This window comes from Protopterus annectens, chromosome 1.part1 (genome assembly GCF_019279795.1).
Source record: "Protopterus annectens isolate FY-2018-M chromosome 1.part1, PAN1.0, whole genome shotgun sequence".
In the NCBI taxonomy this organism is placed as follows: domain Eukaryota; kingdom Metazoa; phylum Chordata; order Ceratodontiformes; family Protopteridae; genus Protopterus; species Protopterus annectens.
Window position 1 is genome coordinate 42,788,931 of NC_056726.1, and position 19,312 is coordinate 42,808,242.

At 37.8% G+C, this 19,312-nt stretch overlaps 1 protein-coding gene across 4 annotated transcripts in view; it reads right to left on the bottom strand.

Annotated features, from left to right (window-relative positions):
* The window catches only part of ARHGEF10 (Rho guanine nucleotide exchange factor 10), a 2,254,368-nt gene that overhangs the window by 561,792 nt on the left and 1,673,264 nt on the right, over positions 1–19,312 (bottom strand). For all 4 annotated transcript variants that reach the window (XM_044073505.1, XM_044073484.1, XM_044073499.1 and 1 more), the window contains 2 exons: positions 12,600–12,823; positions 1,856–2,013 (listed from right to left, as the gene is read on the bottom strand). In XM_044073505.1, coding sequence (XP_043929440.1) covers positions 1,856–2,013; positions 12,600–12,823 — 382 coding nt within the window. The remainder of the gene's footprint in view (positions 1–1,855; positions 2,014–12,599; positions 12,824–19,312) is intronic.

Below are 19,312 nucleotides of genomic sequence, written 5' to 3' on the forward strand. Positions count from 1 at the left end.
CTAGAGAAATGCACCTGATTATCCTTATATTTTCTCTGTCTCTTTTCTCTCGTCATTTGAAGTCTCCAGATTTCAATTTCTTTTTTATTAAAAACAAAAAAAGTAACGGAGATCTTCCTTTCTCCATTGCATCCTTTACACAGCACTATACAGATTTGCAGTACATCAAGAAAGCCCCATAGTACAGGGGACAAATGCAGAAGAGCACCATGGCACCATTATACAAGGACATTGTTTAAGAAAAGTAAATAACTTTTTTCTTAAATAATATCATTCTATAATAGCAATAACTCATGGCTGGGTGTGGGTGATGCTGATTTACCTACGGTTTGGCTTGTTTGGTCACGAGAGTGAAGCCCAACTGTGGGTAAATTCAGCATTACCCACACCCAGCCATGGGTTACTGTTACAATAACTATGGCAACTCTGCCATGCTGCTCTTGTATTACTGTATGCTCCATGTCAACCATTTGGTTATAGGTCCATCTATTAGAACTTGCATAAAATACCCCCAACGACCTCCAATGTAAATAAACATTGCTTAGCTAGAACTTCCTAGTTACCAAATGACAATAAATTAATAAGTAGGTAGTAGTAATGAAGCTGCTGCATTACAAAACATGTAAACCCAGGTATGAATCCCAGCAGCTTACACCCGCATACGTGTTAAACTCAGCAAGTAATTAACTTTCCATCACTCCCTGGTTTCCCCTGTAAAAGAGTTTCAGGCTGAAAATTGATTAAGAAAATGCAATAAATAAAAGATAAATACATAATTAGCCAATTGACTAACTAACAGAGCAACCAAACAGGAAAAACAATAATTTAACAAATAAGTGCACAACTGAATCAGCAAGAGTTTTCAAAGAAGGAAATGACAGTTGAATTAAAAATGCTGCCACAGCAACCTAGGTGTTAGCCCTTCTAATAAGTGCCACTAATGGGCCTTGACTTACCTGTGACAATCACAAGACTGGTCACTGATTAGGTAAAGACATCCTTAACTCTCACTTTAGAATGATGCAGCTGTTCAGTAGACTGAGACCACTGACATTCCATAGAATTCAGCAATGAAGCTACATTTAGGAAACATAAGCGTAGACCCTGGCTTAAGGTCCAAGCAACTTATCTTATTCCTGTTCATGTCCAGGGGGCACTGCCTTGAAGGACAGCCTCTGGTTACCCTTACAGAACGTCACATACTTATTCTCAGACTGAGATGACACTTTCATTTCTCCAAGCACCAGGAAATGAAGAATCAAGCTTCACTGTGTAGAACCAGTGGCAAATAAAATGAATGAATATGGCAGCTCCTTCTGTATCATCATATTCTCTAAGCGGAAGAAATGCCAAGTGGTAATCCACACAAGGTATTCAGTTATCACTAAGGCTTTGGGATTTTTTTTTCTTCTTCGATGTTTCATTTGTTATATGATGGGCTTTTTCCTTTACAACTGCTGTGAAAACCTGACAGAGTAGACAGTCAGAAAGAATCAAAATGGGTGACATGAGCTTCATATCACTATCTAGTGCAGGGGTTACAGCATGGGCATCTTCCCACAAATGTCAGTAATGACAGAAAAAAAAATCTTAGGCAAGACTGGAGTTTAGAAAATATACCTCCTTAAGGAGCCTTTCAAAATGTGATCCTATATAAAACTCAGAAGAGTTTATTATGGTTCGTTAGTATATAAACTTTTAAGATATAGCAGATCAGTAAATGCCAGTGAACACTGTACAACATGATTTCATTTCTATCACTATTTTTACTCAGTACTAAAGACACCAAAATCTCAAAGCACAAACATAAATGAATGTGTTAAGGAATATCCATAAAATGTTTGCTTTAAATTACCTTCTGTCTTTGTGTAGACAGCTATGCTTCCATTAACAAGACCAGCATACAAATGTGGGGCCTCATAAGTCAGACTTACTACTGTTGCTTTCTCTGGTGTGAAAAAATGTTGAAGTCGAACCTTTTTTGATCCTTGACTACTCTTATACACAGAAATACTGCAAAATACAAAGAAATTTATGTTAGTAAGTAGATAATCCAATTTTCACAGGATAAAGCATAGGAAAACAATTTCATAGTTGTGTTACACCACTAATAGAAAAGATATCGCAAATCATAAAGTGTGTAAGTGAGATGAAAGCATGGAATGTACGACTTTGGCTTTCCAGATGTTTTTGTCAAGTGTTGGTTTCCTTTCTGGAGTGTCAAAGTCAATACAAACATGTTTTGATAACTGCCATCTAACAATGATTACATCTTCTCATGACACTGATTATAACATTTGTGTCTGGAAACAAATATGATATAACACATCTCTTATTCAAGGCATATGCACCTATCACTGCTCATACCATACTCAAGGAACACTAAAACCCTTGTCTCTGATGAATGAGTTTAAGCACGGAATTGGTATTTTTAATCATATGACTGCTATATCTCATTAGTGATTGGAAGGGTGGTTTTGCTTTTATGAATGAATTGGTCACTGTAGAGCTTTTCTGGTCTGAAGAAGCTGCTATTGTAGTGAAAGCACTTACAATTTTATGTTTGTTTTGTTTTTTATTTTTTATTAAAGTTCTTGTTTCCTTTTAACAGTGGTGGTCAGTCATATTTTTCTCTGCTCATTTTCCTCATAATATACTGCCCTTTATCTCTGTGTACTTATTGTTTTCTCCCATTATTGGGGGGGGGGGTGGTTGAAGGTGAGAGGGCAGTAAACCTGGAACTGAATTTGCCCTCCAACAGGTTTGCTGTATCACTAGGCTCTGTGAATACGGCATTATTAACCATTAGTTCAGCACATTGCTGTGTGCTGCCCTTGAGGTTTCTAACATAGCTGTGGAAGGTCTTTTGGTTATCTTTCACCTTAGAAGATATCCTCAAAGATGACTTTCCTTGACCTAACTAGCCATCTTAGCCACCTTAGTTGTCTATTTTACTTTGATGACAGAGTTTTTGTCTTCACAAGAATTACCCTTCCTGATTTTTGCCATATTTCTTTTCCTTTTGTTGTATATCCTGTTTAATTTGGGATACCACCAGGGCAGATTGTTTCTAGGGCTAGTTCTGGGCTTACTTCTGGTAGATGCAGCAACATTCATGCAGCCATTGACATGGTTGTACAGAGTTTCTGACAGCAATTGAACATAGGCTGGTTTGTTCTCAGAGTTTGGTGGGGGTATTGGATTTTGGCAAAATATCCATCTACCATTATACTCTGACTGCAACAGTCTGTGAATTAAAAGGAACAGATCATGAGTTGGAGGCAACATCAGGAACATTCTGTAAAATCAAGAATGCCTTTAAACTATTACTTGCTTCACTAAAACGTTACCAAAGCAACAGGTCTAGCATCACAATGCACTTTATGACCAAGAAGAAGTAGCAACGTAATGTCTTGTGTTACTGATTGACAGTAAAGATGTGTGATTTATGAGCACATGGACAGAAATAAGAAGATACATCAGAGACAGGTAAGAGGTATGACAGAGTGTTTGTGTGTTGGCGGGGGTGAATGGGCAGATTGAGCTAACAAGAGACACAGGCTGTCAGAATGGTAACGACTGCAGAAAACTGATAATTTGCACTGACAGTTATCACAGGCATTTCAGAGATATACAGATTAACTGATAATGAGGTCTTTCCTTACTGTGGCTAACATGTCTCTGAATTTTATTTTCTAAGACTGCAGAAACAGTCCCTTTTGGTAGTAGCTCTTATCGCCAGATTTCTGAATCCTCGGCCATATCTTTTTCCATTCTACAATATAATTTTTCAAGTTTTTGTTTGTGTATCATCCATAAATCATACCAGTCGCACTTTATGATATGTTCTTCTCATAACAAGATACTTTCTATTTTCTTATTTCCTACATCCATCACTATCCCATTCAGTTTGTATGCCTTTCCATATCTGCAATCCTACAGACTTCTACCAAAATGATGGATGGTCTGTGATTTCAAATCTATTTTACCTTGTTGTAGTTCAAAGAAAAGTTTAGAAAGTAAAAAGAAATAAACTATTTCTGTATATAACACATCCTTCCAATAAGTATATTCCATACTTTGACCTTTTGATAGTTTATAAAAGCATATAAAATTGTATATCATATGTTTTTCAATATACATTTTTAAATTACAGTTTATGTCTCCAATTGCCACTATGAGTCCACTTCAGTACAGGCCATTACCAGTGGCAAGCTCTAACACAGGACACTACCACTGGTGGAAGCCCTTTCTGATTTAATAACAGGCCAATTGCTGTCTACATGGTATTTAGGATAACTGTGGCGAGCCACCTCCTTGGCCAAGTTATATGACAATGAGGCGTTCTGGGAGAGTAGCCTGTGCTAATTAGCCATGTGCTCCCCCCAGAAATACCTGTGGTAAGGCATTCATGCAGTTAAGTGATTCACTTGCTCATCTGGCTGCCTAAGTTAGCTGAGCCAGCCAAGTTAATTAACTTGGCCAAATGTTCATGTTCACTCATTTCTTTCATTACAGTTAAGTACAAGGGAGTTTAGTGGACATAAGGGAGGATATGTCCATGTGTGAGTATATGCAAAAGGATGAAAGGTCTCAGGACAGAGTTTGTGTGTGTGTGTGTGTGTGTGTGTGTGTGTGTGTGTGTGTGTGTGTGTGTGTGTGTGTGTATGTGTGTGTGTGTGTGTGTGTGTGTCTGGGTGGCTGTAGTGGGGACTTAGGGGATAGGTAGGGTAGCTATGTGTTTGCATGCACTGGTGAAGTGTGAGTGTGCCTGTGAGTGTGCTTGGGTGACAGAGCCTGTGTGTGTGTGTGTGTGTGTGTGTGTGTGTGTGTGTGTGTGTGTGTTTTTGTGGGCTGCAACACCTTTAAACTCCCCAATCTACTGAGCAAATCCTACAATACTGGTGGGAACAGTGTACACCAGGGAAATAAAAAAACTATTTCAAAGGCACTTCAAAAGTTAAAAAAATGACAGACTTTGCACAAGGAAGACATACAGGTGGGAGGAACATTAAACCTCATTTAAAATGTTAATAGAACAACAACTTTGCAGTATGAAATATGTATGGGCAGGGAATGCTAGACATCAGGGATACTGCTTAAATATTACCATAAGCTCACTTAAAAAGTTACTAGAACAACAACAGTTTTGCCACCAGGGATACTGTTTTAATATTACCCTTAACTCACTTAAAAAAGTTAATACAACAACCATTTTGCTGTAACAAAGATGTAAGATATGTGGGAGGGTTAATACTTGACACCAGGGACACACATTAAATATTACCCTAAGTCACTTAAAAAAGGTCTGAACCCTGTACCTTTGCACAGAGAAATTTATCAACAGGGCAGAACTGTCATCCTCTCACTAATAATACAGACCAGGAACATTGTTTAATCAATACCCTCAGTTACTTAGAAACTAAAGGAATAAGAGGAAAAAAAGGCTTCAAACACAGAGCCCTTGGCTTAGATAGCAACTAATCAACAAGTCAATGCTTTAGTTCCCCAGTCTAACTGAGAACTTAATAAAACAATCAGGTTGTTTATCAGGATGCATCTTTTGAACAACAAGAAACGTGACACTTGAATGACATTACGGACTGGCTATAGTGGTCTGTCCATTACAATGGACATGGCATGTAAAGGCAAAATCAAGGAAGTTCTGTAAAATCATGGAGAGTTTAGAAGTATGGAGATGTTTCCCTGGTGAGGGGGATACCATACCTCTAAATGGTTCTGCTTTAGACATCCGGACAAAGCCAGGAGGAACACTTTACCACATCAGGGAGAATTTCTAAATATTACTCTGTCACTTAAAAAGTTAATAGAACATGTCTGGCATCACAATGCTGTTTCTGAACAATAAGAAGAAATAACTCTAATGTCCAGCATTACTGACTAACTGTAATCATCTGTTTTTTTATGAGAGGCAATAGGAAAATAATAAGATGCATCAAGGACATTCTGTCGTCAGGGCAGATAAGTGGTATGTCGGTTGTGTGTGTGTGTGTGTGTGTGTGTGTGTGTGTGTGTGTGTGTGTGTGTGTGTGTGTGTGTGTGTGTGTGTGTGTGTGTGTGTGTGTGTGTGTGTGTGTGTGTGTGTGTGTGTGTATATGTGTGTGTGTGTGTGTGTGTGTGTGTGTGTGTGTGTGTGTGTGTGTGTGTGTGTGTGTGTGTGTGTGTGTGTGTGTGTGTGTGTGTATGTGTGTGTGTGTAGATGTTTATGTGTGTGTGTGTGTAGATGTTTATGTGTGTGAGTGTGTGTGTGTGTATATGTGTATGTGACACTGCACAAGATGGGTGCTGTTGTTAACCCAATGCATAGGCCACCAGAGGTGATTACCGCAGGAAAGTGCTGATTAGCACTATCAGTAACAGCATGCAATTCAGAGTGCTCATTGTGACTAATCTGTTTTTGACATTTTATGTGATCATGGAAACACATCCCTTTTGGCAGCAGCTCATAGCGCCCACACCGGGATTCTTTATGAATCCTTGCATATAACAATACTGACAGTTACATAACTTTTTAAGGCCTCACACAGTTTTTCTCATTTCTTCATACTAGTATTAACATACCCTGCTGTTAAGAGTAACAAACCAGCTTCACACATGGGATCCTAAAAAGTAGATTTAAGACTTTAACTGTGTTTTTAACTAATATTACATTTCTACAACAAAGGCCTCCAAAGCTCCAAATTATATTACCATTTCATAATAAGTACAACTACTCTTTCTATGCACGAGTTAGAATTCTAACATCTAATAGGCTGGTTATGTCAGCATTTATTTTGTTACAAAAGTTATGCATAGTCAATGTTCAAATTTTATTTATAATATTATTAACACTTAAGGAACAAACAGTAAAGTTACCCTTTCTCATTTTAGCAGTAGTGTCTTAATTTGTTTTTCCATACCCCTTTTCCTGTTGTACTACTCTATTCATCCACATCTTCAGAATTATCACATCCCTAAGTTCTTTACACAGGTTGTTAACTCCTACAACACAGCTGTTTTCATTCTCAACAATGTATCCCTCACTGGATGGTGATGGTTACGTTTCTTCCTCATTATCACCATTTTTATATTACTTTTATATAGGTCAATAATATCTGTTGCAATTTGTTCAGTACTCTAACTGTAGGTTGATCAATAACTTCTTGTTCTAACAGTTGTGGACAATGCCCTTCCATTTGACATTTGTGAGAAAAACTCTTCCATTCTTTTGCTAAATGCTCTTTTCTCCAAATTGTTAACAACTCAGTTTGTCACATTGCTGTATAAGATGTATATCACAGCTACAATAATAAAACATGTCTTAAGTTGTCCCTTAAACATTACTTTTTTTCAGACACACTTATATAGTGTGTGGAATATGCACAATTATACGTCTCCCTATTAATACTGGAAAATGTGCACACTGATTGGCCAGCCTAACCAGCGTGCCCGTTGTAAATCCCACAATATACCAACGGAAAAAGGTCCTGTTACCCGGACTTTTTTCCATTTGTATAAACTGCCCCAAAACCTTTTTTTTTACAATAAAAAAAAAGAGAGAAAGAGAGAGAAAACGGAGCAATGGAGACTTGCTTTTCTTCGTTGCTTCCGTTTCCAAGCATTGATGTACTGGGTATGCATGGTAATGCAAGTCCCATACGCATCCGCAGTACATCAAAACGCAGAAGCAGTATACCACAACCAGTGGAAGAACAGCAGTCTGCTGTTATACAAAGACATTATTTAATTAAAGTAATCATTTTTTTCTTAAATAATGTCATTGTATAATAGCAATAACCAACTCCGTGGTTGTGGTATATTATAGCAATAACCCACGCCTGGGTGTGGGTAATGCGGGATTTACCCATGGTTGGCATGGTTTGGTCCGGAGGGACCAAACAAAGACAACCGTGGGTAAATCCCGCATTACCACACCCAGAAGTGGTTATTGCTATTATATGACATTATTTAAGAAAAGAAACAATTACTTTTCTTAAATAATGGCATTGTATATCCTCTTTGCTGCCCTTCCGCAGCTGTCTGGTATTTGCGGCAGTTCTGATGTACTGCGCATGCCTATGCAGTACATCAGAGCTGTGGCCAAAAGCAACAGAGAAAGCAAGATCTCCATTGCTTTTTTACTGTTTCGTTATGTTAAATGGGTTTAACATAGCGAGACAGCTTTAAAATAACCAACGGAGATCTCCGTTGCTTATTTTAAAGCTGTCTCGCTATGTTAAACCCATTTAACATAGCGAGACAGGTTTAAAAAAAAGCAATGGAGAAAGCAAGATCTCCGTTGCTTTTTACACACTGTGTCGCTATGTTAAAGGAGTTAAACATAGCAAGACAGCTTTAAAAAAAGCAACGGAGATCTCCGTTGCTTTTTTTAAACCTGTGTCGCTATGTTAAACTCTTTTAACATAGCAAGACAGTGTTTTAAAAAAAAGACTTATACTAATGGAAAAAGTCCGGGCGACCGGTCCTTTTTCCATTAGTATAAGTCGATTTACAACGTGCACACTGGCCTATCAGCGTGCACGTTTTGGAATATTAATGGGGGGTCATGGTATAATGAAGATTTACCCACGGTTGTCTTTATTTAATCACTTGGGCTTCGCCCTCGTGATTAAACCACACCAACCAAGGGTAAATCTTCAATATACCACACCACATCATCGGTTATTGCTTAAATGTAGCATTATACAATTTTACATTTAACCAAATTTCCCAAGACCCAAGTCATAATCCTTTTCCATCATACAATGTTTTGTATCCAAAACTATAGAGCATAAATTTGAAAAAGAGCACAGTGTTCATACTGTGAAACTGCACTACCATTTTCTTTTTTTACTCAGATTTAATCCTTTTACCTCATACTCAGCCCATAGCTTACGTAACGGTTTTTGATCACTTAATTAATTAATTAATTAATTAATTAATTAATTAATTAATTAATTAGCCTTAACTTAATTTGACAATGACAGAAAACAGTTCAGTCAACTTTTTCAAAAGTCAGATGACAAATGGACACACACACACACACGCGCACACGCACACACACACACACACACACACACACACACACACACACACACACACACACACACACACACACACATGCAAACACAATTTCTCACCAGAAAAGACAGGGAAAAACTCAGAAAGATAGAATAAAGAAGGGTTATGTGAAATGAATAAACCTCAATATGAATGTAAGAAAAAGCAGAATAGGATGGGGCACTTGCTAGAATTTAAGGGGGTGCAATAAAAATACTTGAGGTTGGTCCAATAGTGAGATGGTGGAGAGTCTATCAAACACTGCATGACAAAGGCGGCATACAGCAAAAAGTATGAAACACTGAAGATGGTAAGAAATAAACCGAACAAATGGAGTGACAACTGTCAGGGTAAAATAGCGGGTTCCTATTACAACTATGAAAACGTATTTTGTCGAATGCATTTTCATCGAGACTAAAGAGTGAACAGGCAAAACAGCGAAGGGCTGTTCAGCGAATTCTTTCCCTGGGAAAGAAGTCGCTTGACCGCTTTGTTGCTTTGCCGTGTTCTGCACTGTAGTGTGGTCTCAGGGATTCCCTTATCCGGTATAGCTCCCAAGCGTGAATGTGCAACAGTTACTGACCTTAGGGTTACGGTGGGGGTTAAGGTACGTGCATATGTATGAAACTGTTTACTTTTTTGTTTTTTGCGTTAGATGTATGGTAGAGTTAAGTGCATATGTGTTTTAAGCTGTTTACTTTTGTTTTGGGGGGTAGAATTAAGGTTAAGGTAAGTGTGTAAGCGTTTGGAACTGTTTAGGTAAATGTGCAACAGTTACTGACCTTAGGGTTAGGGTGCGGGTTAAGGTAAGTGCATATGTTTTAAAATGTTTACTTTTTTTTTGGCGTTAGATGTATGGTTGAGTTATGTGCATTATGTGTTTTCAGCTGTTTACTTTTTTTGGCGGAGGTAGAATTAGGGTTAAGGTACGTGTACATGTGTTTGGAACTGTTTACTGTTTTTTTTTTTTTGTTTTGGTTGGAACAGTGATTTCTTTCCCTAGGAAAGAAATCGCTGCTCTGAGGTGTCGACATTTTCAGCTTTCTCTGAAAAAGGGTAGATGAAACATCGTTTGCTGTTTTAAGCATTCGATGTTTTAATATAGACCCAAAATAGCTATGCAAGGTCAATTCACATGGACTTGAGAGGGTAAGCTGTTGTCCCATTTCCCTATATTCTGTGCATCTAAGAGATAATTAAAAAATGTTGAAAAAGCATGGATGTCAAGAAAGAACCCTTGACTGATACAGCACAACAGCCTAAGAAGATGCATAAGGAAGTGCACTTCTCTGCACAGTCATACAATGGAAATGCAGCTGAGCATATAAGCTTGGTCAGAATAGTTATTAATGATGTAGACAGGATGTGATGTTCTTCATACAATGGAAATGCAGTTGAGCATATAAGTTTGCTCAGAATAGTTATTAATGATGTAGACAGGATGTGATGTTTTGGAAAAAGACTGCTGGGGCTGAAGCTTACTCCACCTCAACAAAGATAATGGATAATGCCTAGAGTTTCATAGCAAGCTCTGATTTTCTCTAAACACATGAGCCCTATACATATCTATCTGTCTGTACGCACACAGACACACACACACACACACACACACACACACACACACACACACATGCACGCGCGTGTGTGTGTGTGTGTGTGTGTGTGTGTGTGTGTGAACAAGATCAAAATGTAGTAAGGTCAGACAGATAAACTATTCAGTAAAAACTGCAAGAAAAACCCAGCCAAGTTAGACTTTTAACTCTGTGATACTGTAAACCTCCTGTAATAAAGGTTCATGGGATATATGCAAATTACCTCTTAAGGATATCACCCGCGGTGGTGGTGCTGCGGTAGCATTGTCGCCTCACAGTAAGACGTTGTCCGGTTCGATTCTCAGCTAGAGCGTCTTCTGCGTGGAGACATACGTGAATGGACGTACCTTCGTTGAAGGTTGTGCATCAGGGCTGGTAACTCGGCACGTAAAAGTCAACTACCAATCATTAGCGGACCAGAGTTCCGCTGTGGCGACCCCTAACCTGGAAAAGCCGAAAGACACAACAACAACAACAACCTCTTAAGGATATCAAGTGTTTCAGTTACATAGCATCTGTAAAAACATGCATGTCCACAGCTAGTGGGGATTGGATTTATTTGCCTGAATGCAACCATAAAGACGTAAAAAGTAAAGAAAGTCATGGATATTAAGAAGCCATGTAGCTGAAACATTCGCTGTCCTTATGCGGTCATTTGAATATATCCCAGGAAGTTTAAGGTATCACACAGTGAAAACTGTAGCGTGGCTGTTTTTTCTTGCAGTTTCTACTGATCTGTGTCTTGTCTATGTGATCTTTCTACCCTTTGGTTTGGATGTTAGTTGTGATGTTTTGCAGGTACCATAATCTTTATGGGCATCAGCTGGATATAAAAATCCTATGTTATTGATATGTAGGCAAATTACAAGCATGTGCTATGCTGATGAGGTCAATAAAATAGGCAGAAATATGTTTGTCCACAACTACTGAGGTTTGGCTTTATTGGTCTGAATGTAACCATAAATATTTAAAAAGTAAAATTCATGGACACTCAGTAGCCATATAGATAAAATACTTTATGTCCTTAAGAATCATTTACATATATCCATGGACCTTCATTATAGGAGATTTAAGGTATCACACAATGAAATCTTTAGTTTAGCTGGGTTTTTCTTGCAGGTTTTACAATAGCTAAATATATATATATATATATATATATATATATATATATATATATATATATATATATATATATATATGAAACTCCATTCTTATATGTCAGTCACACATCAATCACCACATTAGATAAAATCCTTGCCAGTAAATCAAAAACTTTGAATCATCGGAATGGACTCTGTCATGTGTCCTACAGATAAGGGGATAAGTAGTGTTTTCATAGCATTTTAGTAGTCAATTAAATGTAGTTGATGAATCCTACATCAAACAAAAACACTCAGCCATTTGTCCTGTGTGTGTGTGTATGTGTGTGTGTGTGTGTGTGTGTGTGTGTGTGTGTGTGTGTGTGTGTGTGTGTGTGTGTGTGTGTGTGTGTGTGTGTGTGTGTGTGTGTATATATATATATATATATATATATATATATATATGTGTGTGTGTGTGTGTGTGTGTGTATGTGTGTGTGTGTGTGTGTGTGTGTGTGTGTAGAGGTCAACTCAACAAAGCTTGCAATTTTAAGTGACAAGCCAATTATACAATGAATCGTAAACTGTGGTATGATCTGTAGTTCTCTTTCCTAATTCATAATTACTCCTTTTTTCCTGACTCACAGAAGATACAATGTCTGTAGAAATGGAGTGCATTTTTTAAACATCAGCAATCCTTGTACTAACATATTTTTATCCTTGATTTCTGACTGCATAAACAATTAACAAGAGGAAACAGCGTAGCTAACTACATTTTAAACATTTACAGTATATAGAGCTTAACAATATACATTATAATGTATATGCTTGTATTGAACAACTATATACATCAGCCACTGATGGTTACCTTCCCTCCTCCATGCCCAAGCAAATAGTAGGGGCCAAACAAGGCTTTTCCACAACATCTTCTTGTTCCAGAGATATACATTTTTCTTCCGGGATCTCCTTCTCAGGTATATACACCATACATAGTATGCGAGACTCCACGTTGAAGCACTCAATGACCTTAGGATTGGAATTCTGAAGTGAAACTATTGCAATCTGACCCATCTGATTTGTGCAGCTTCCAATCTGCAGAATAACAAGAAAAAAACTGTTTGCAAAAATGTCTGCTTTTCTAGTACAGTACAAGATACCACTGTAATATAGGAGGTATACATGCACAAACTACCTGACAGCTTACTAGTAATGGAGTTTATGTCTTTATAGGTTTCAGACTATGCTGATGTTTCTGTCCAATGAAAGGTGTCAGTCAATCCTTGCACTATTTATGTGGCAGAAGAGCTGATCTGCCCTCATTATATGACAATTTGTACACATGTTGTACTGAGATAGTGATAAAACAAGAATTTACAGAGGAATGATACAATGAAAACACAGAGATTAAGAGAACATTTAGGATTGGGTAACATGACAGTTACTGGTACACTTGAGCCCTGCAATACATAGATCTGTAGAAGCTTTTACATGCAGAAGCAACCAGTAGATTATGAGGATTCCTAAAAGGTCGCAGTGTGAAGCATTCAAATGCTTTAGGGAGAAGGTATCTGAATATACAATGTCCTATACAAACCTGCTACATTTGGGAATTACTGAACAAAAATGCAACTTTCACTTAATCCCTCATCTTATCTTCCTGCACTCAGATCTGCTTTATTGAATGGCTGTGTTTGCTAATAGTTTTTGCAAAACACTATAATCTGCTGATGCACAAAAATGATGATATGCACAGAGAATCGTAACAAAGGATTTAAACAATGACACGGCTAATCAAGATCTGGGAAACAAGAATTCAAAGTATGAAGAAATAATAATTTCCATGCACTGAACATACAATAAAAGATGTGCATTTTTCTCTATAGTAAAGAAAGCTCCATAAAGCCACAGTATCTCTTCTAGTCTGACCATATTTTTTTCTGGGCATGATTTAATACACTGCAAATTGTTTTCAGCCCTTAGAGATGGCAGGAAGTACCAACTCCTGCTACGGTCACAAAGTTCAGCGAAAAGCTTTTTACATCTGGCAAGTAGCCAGCATGTTACCGTGAAAGCCTTGGGGAACACTAACCTGCAATGAGCACACATATCACCAAAACATACAGACAACTAGATGACATTTTAGGATTTTTTTCTATTATTACTTTATTAGTGCAGTACAAGCGAAAAATTTTAAAGCAGCCAGATCTGTAGGTTAGTTGTGAAAGTGGATAGCTGAATGACAACCTTATATTAGTGTGTGTATCATATATGTTGGATGGGGAAAAACAAATAAGCTTCAACCCAGATTATCGGGGAAGGCTGTTCAGTGCTAATCTATGGTGTGATATCAATCAGATGTGCCTCAGTACCACTGGGGGACACTGCCTGGGGGCCTGGGTGATAGTGCTATGTTTAAATGGTTTATTTTTGCGTCTGTTAATTGGCAAAGTCTGAAAAGGCAAAGCCCATTTTCAATGGAGGCCCAAGGAGAAAGGTTCCAGCAGATACATTTAAAATACTCATCAAAACATTATTTACAAAGGTTAATTATATACATAGTTCTTAAAACCTCTAGATACAGTAAAACAACTAACAATTTACTAACACTCTTGCAATAATTTAAGGTAGGAGAGAACCATTTTTGCTAGTTGAGTGGCTGTTCACCTGACTATAAAGGTTAGAAAACAGTAAGGATTTACATCTGTAAATTTGCATGCAGGAAATGGATGCTACTCTAAGATACAGTGTTTTGTTAATGTCTCTTTTGAAGTTATGGACATGTACTTCTCTTAACTATTTTCCTGTATTTACAGTTATCAATTGCTTCCAATAGACATTTCTTTCAGACCAGCATTAAGAGTAACTAACTGTGAAGAAGAAAAATCCATCTTATTCATTGCCATGTTATTTTCTTTCTGCTGTTTAAATACAAGCTGAATTTATAAGAAAAAATTACCTTAATGTCATTCTCTGGCATTCATTAATATATTGTGCAGAGGTGTACAAGCATCCTGCTCACTTTGTTCACTACAGTAGCATTCAGCACCACTATTTATAGACATGGAATGCAGTCTTAGTAGCCAATCTATGGATATTGATATATGTCTCTGAACTGCACAAAGCAGTGAATAGTGTATTAAAGTGGACTATGCACTCTTGTGCTGACGAGTACCTTCCAAAATACTGTTACTTTTAGACAAGAGACAACACCATTTAATAGTGTTATTAAATCAATAGATAATGTTAACATTTTGTTTTGCTGTACACAGAACAGCCTTTATTCAGGTAATACAGTCCCACTGACTTTTAAGTAACTTGCATCAGGTCATATTATGAGCTATTTCTTATGCCTTGTACGGCAGTGTAAAACGTCCTAACCAAATTAACCTGCCTACCAGCACTTCTTACAATTTGTCTGCTAGTATAACATGCAGGTCTCAACATATTTTCCAATGCACTGCAGATATTTATAATAATATGTTTTACTCCACCATAAGGTAATATGAAGATAGTCACCTGGTGTGAACATTGCCTCTAGATGACTGCCACTGTTGACATGACACAATGACCCCATGTGCAAAAATGGGAAAAACGGGTTATGGATGGATCTACATGGAAAAGAGACTACAAAACCGATATATCCCAGCAAATCCAAGTATTCCCTGTTATATGACTGTTTGGAAGTACACTGCACAACACAGCAATTAAGTGTAGTAAGACATACTTTGGATACCTTGCTGCACAGTACATCTCTACTTACTGTACTTTGTTCCATTGTCATGCCTTTGGGTAATTTATAAAGTTTTATCACTTGTCAAGCATGATGTCAGAGATGAGGTCATTAACATTATAAAAGTAATAAAGGGATCTGCTACTATATGAGCCAGTGCTCCAGTGGTGCTGGCTTCCTGAAATGCATACAACTGAAAAGAGATACTGTCTGGCAGCTGTCATACAGGTTTAAGGCTTGCAGTGGTAGTTCCAGTAGTACAGGGTTTGAGTCTGTCAGATCTCATTTGCCTACTGTGTGACCTTGTGCAAGTCACTTAACCAGGCAGTGCTTGTGGGGCAACTGCAAATTTGGGGTGGGGTTGCATGTTGGTATAATGGTTAAGGTGTCAACCTCATAGTCACAAAGTTCAGGGTTTGATTCTCATGTCTGAGAGGGAAATTGTCTCTGCTTAAAATGGCTCACAAGGGCAGGTATCTTAATACTTACATATAAAACTATTTGTACACACATCTGCTGATGGAGTATGGTGCTTACACAATGGGCAAAGATCACATACAAGGCCTTGCCCCTTTATGTAAAGCTCTGTATGAATCACTAAAGGCTTTGGTACAGAGGCATACTGAATACCAGCCCTGAGAATGCCTTTTTTCCCTTCTGTTCACTGGTTGGTCTAAATGTGCGGAGACGGCTTCACAGCACTGCAGTCAGCGTATTCTCCACCATTTTAAACCATGCCGCATTCCCTATAAACATGTCTGCTTCTTCCAAGGTGAGGAGGGTTTGTATGGAGTTTTTGTTTAGGCTAATAGTATTGGTCAGTACTCTACATATTCTCCTTTGCTTTCTTCATTAACATTGGTAGCTATATCTGGTTAACACTGTCTAAAAAGGCACTATGGGGATGCATAATGTCTTTGCCACTATTTGAAAACATAAAGGGACAGGTGCAGGCCATCCTTGGCAGACCAGTGTGGTCTGTCAATCTCAGTCTCACTCTAAGCTTACAAATATTGAACCCCTTTGAATGACACCAAAAACTAACCCAATTATTGAAGCAAATTACTTCTTGCTCATATCACAGCATCATCGTGAGAGAAGCTAGAATGCTGCTTAAGGCTAGGCTTATACCTGCCTGGGACACATAGCCTGACAGCCCCATCATGTCTCTCCTCATATAGTTCAAAGAGGTACATCTCAAGTCACTGGTACCCACATGTACTACGACAGAGTCATATTAGTACTTGTTGTTCAAGGACGTGAGTGCGTGTATAATCTGATGGATTCTGGCACCAGACAGACTACAGTCACTCTTTCCTTGCTCAGCTAGGTAAGAGGTACATCTATAGGTTTTACAATGGAGTCACCTATAACTACAATGCTTGGTTTAGTGGATACCTGCCTTACTGGATTAGCATGCATGACTCTGGGACTCCTTGTGCTGTGTGAAATGGTAGGCGTTACAGACAGAGAGACAGACAGTGTTGCTAATGGTGCTTTGTGTCTGTGTTGTGTTTTGGAGGCCTTTGAGGTTTAGACAAGTTACTCATTAGAACGTCAGCATGTGATGGATTATGGGCAATATCAGGACCATGTTGAGGTGTGGTGTATGGCGCACTGTTGATGATCCTGAAGTCCGAATTGTTTGTATGTGAGATTTTAACTTCCAGTGCCACTATATATGTACATTTCTCAAACAGTGTGTTATGCTGTTTGAGCAACAGATGATTGTCAAAAAGCATGAGACAGTGCTTACATTGTCTCAAGTTACCCATCTCAATCAGGCTGGCCGCAGAGGTTGTGGAGAAATGCTGGTGCATGGTATAGACAGGAATGATTTAAGGGCTGGGGGAACAACAAAAAAATAAAACTATAGCACCTGACCAGGCAGAAATTAAAGTAAATGTAGTTATACGAAAAATGCAGTCAAAGGTGTATAAATGTATATATGAGGCACAGATCCTGCAGTATATCACAACTGTCCTACAGTTGTGAATATAACTACAAGACTAATCACATCAGAGTAAGCACAACTTAGTCATATTATTTGAAAAAGGTTACTGTTTGCTTTTTCAGTTAACAATGGAAAACACAGTAAATATATAAATATTTTTTTTTCATTTTAGATTATTTACTTTATTTTACTTCAAACTGGCTACTGAACTTGTTCTTGTGTATACAGCCATATTATCACTGAAATTCTGTGATTCGTGTTTCCAAAAATGAATTAAGCAGTGCTATATAATTCTTTCAAGTAAAGAAAGCAAAAAAATAAAAAATATAGATCTTTGTATTTCTTGGTTTTCTGTTGCTTGTGAACTACATAATGGTTGACTAACTAGCACTTACTTGTAACCTCTTGAGTCTTACGTCTTGTGTAATCACCATTCATAAAGTTGTCTGAGGATATAGACGACTAAAAAACTAATGAGTTAATTCTAGTTCAAACACTTTTTAATGCATGTATCCATCTTATCTGTGTAACACACACACACACACACACACACACACACACACACACACACACACACACACACGCACACAGATATGGGGACTGGAAAATGGGAATGGAAGGAGGAATGGAAGCGTTAAACTAATACAGTAGTATAATGTATCACATCAGTTGAGGCACTGTGGAAGAAGAGGAAATGCCATATTATCAGGGATGTGTTAATTATACAAAACTTGCCCAGTGATTAACATCATAAGTGGAAAATAATACTACCAAACAAGTGCTCCTTAAAATACATCTGAAGTTTGGATACTACAGGCAAGGGAAGGGGCAACAAACTGACACAAAGTGTTAGGTCTGGTTGCTCCAGTAAAACCAGGGTGCAATACACTTTTGCATATAACCACACACGCACGCACACACACACACGGATTACTTGTCAAAGAGTAAGGTTACAAAGGGGATGTACATAGCACACTCTCTTTTTTTCTGTATACTTGATCTGAAATCCAGTGCAATTTGGAATGAATGAAAATTAATAGAACAATGCAGATTTCTAAGAAAGGAAGGACCTAAATTCACTTATATGGCTTGTTAACACAAGTGCAAATGTGCTATAACTGCCTCTTTATTTTTGAATCACACTCATACTTTCTGGAAAGTGTGTGAAAGTATAAAAGGATGCAAACAATTCAAAATGTAGAATGAGTAGAAGGCAGAATAGCAGAGCCAATATAAAGGAAATATTGCAGAAATTCTAAAGGGCATCTAGTGTCATTGTTTTATCTGTTTCTCTTTCAACTCATTAGAACTTCATCTAGGCTGTAACAGCATGCTACACATGTGGCATGTAGGCTTACAGCTGACATATCTAGGCTTTATACCAAAGATGATGCAGTTACACTGGCATTCTCTACAACTAGTATGACAAATACTAAGCAGTCATGCCTAAGATGCCATATTGCCGCAATCAGTGGGGATACAATATTAGTGATAATTCTATACTAATACAATGAAATACTGCTAGTATATATGCCAATTATTTCACTCATTACTGTCACCTACAGACATTATGAGATCAGTTTTCTGAGAAATCATAAAAGACGGCATCTTGTGTAAAACAGGTAACATAACCTTTTTTCAGAATTAATCAGAAGCCTCTGAAATATGCAGCAAGGGGAATCAGAGTGATGAGATCACATAGGATAGATATGCTATGATGACATATGAATTATACATGACATTATCATTCTTTCTTAAAGTGATAATGATCCTACATCAAGATCAATGCTCTAGGTTACCTTGTACTTAAAAGTTCATAGGCCTACAATGGCATCTCCTGAGTCAGAATGCCTTGGTGGGACTTACACATGTCACTGATAGCTTTGCACTTCACTGA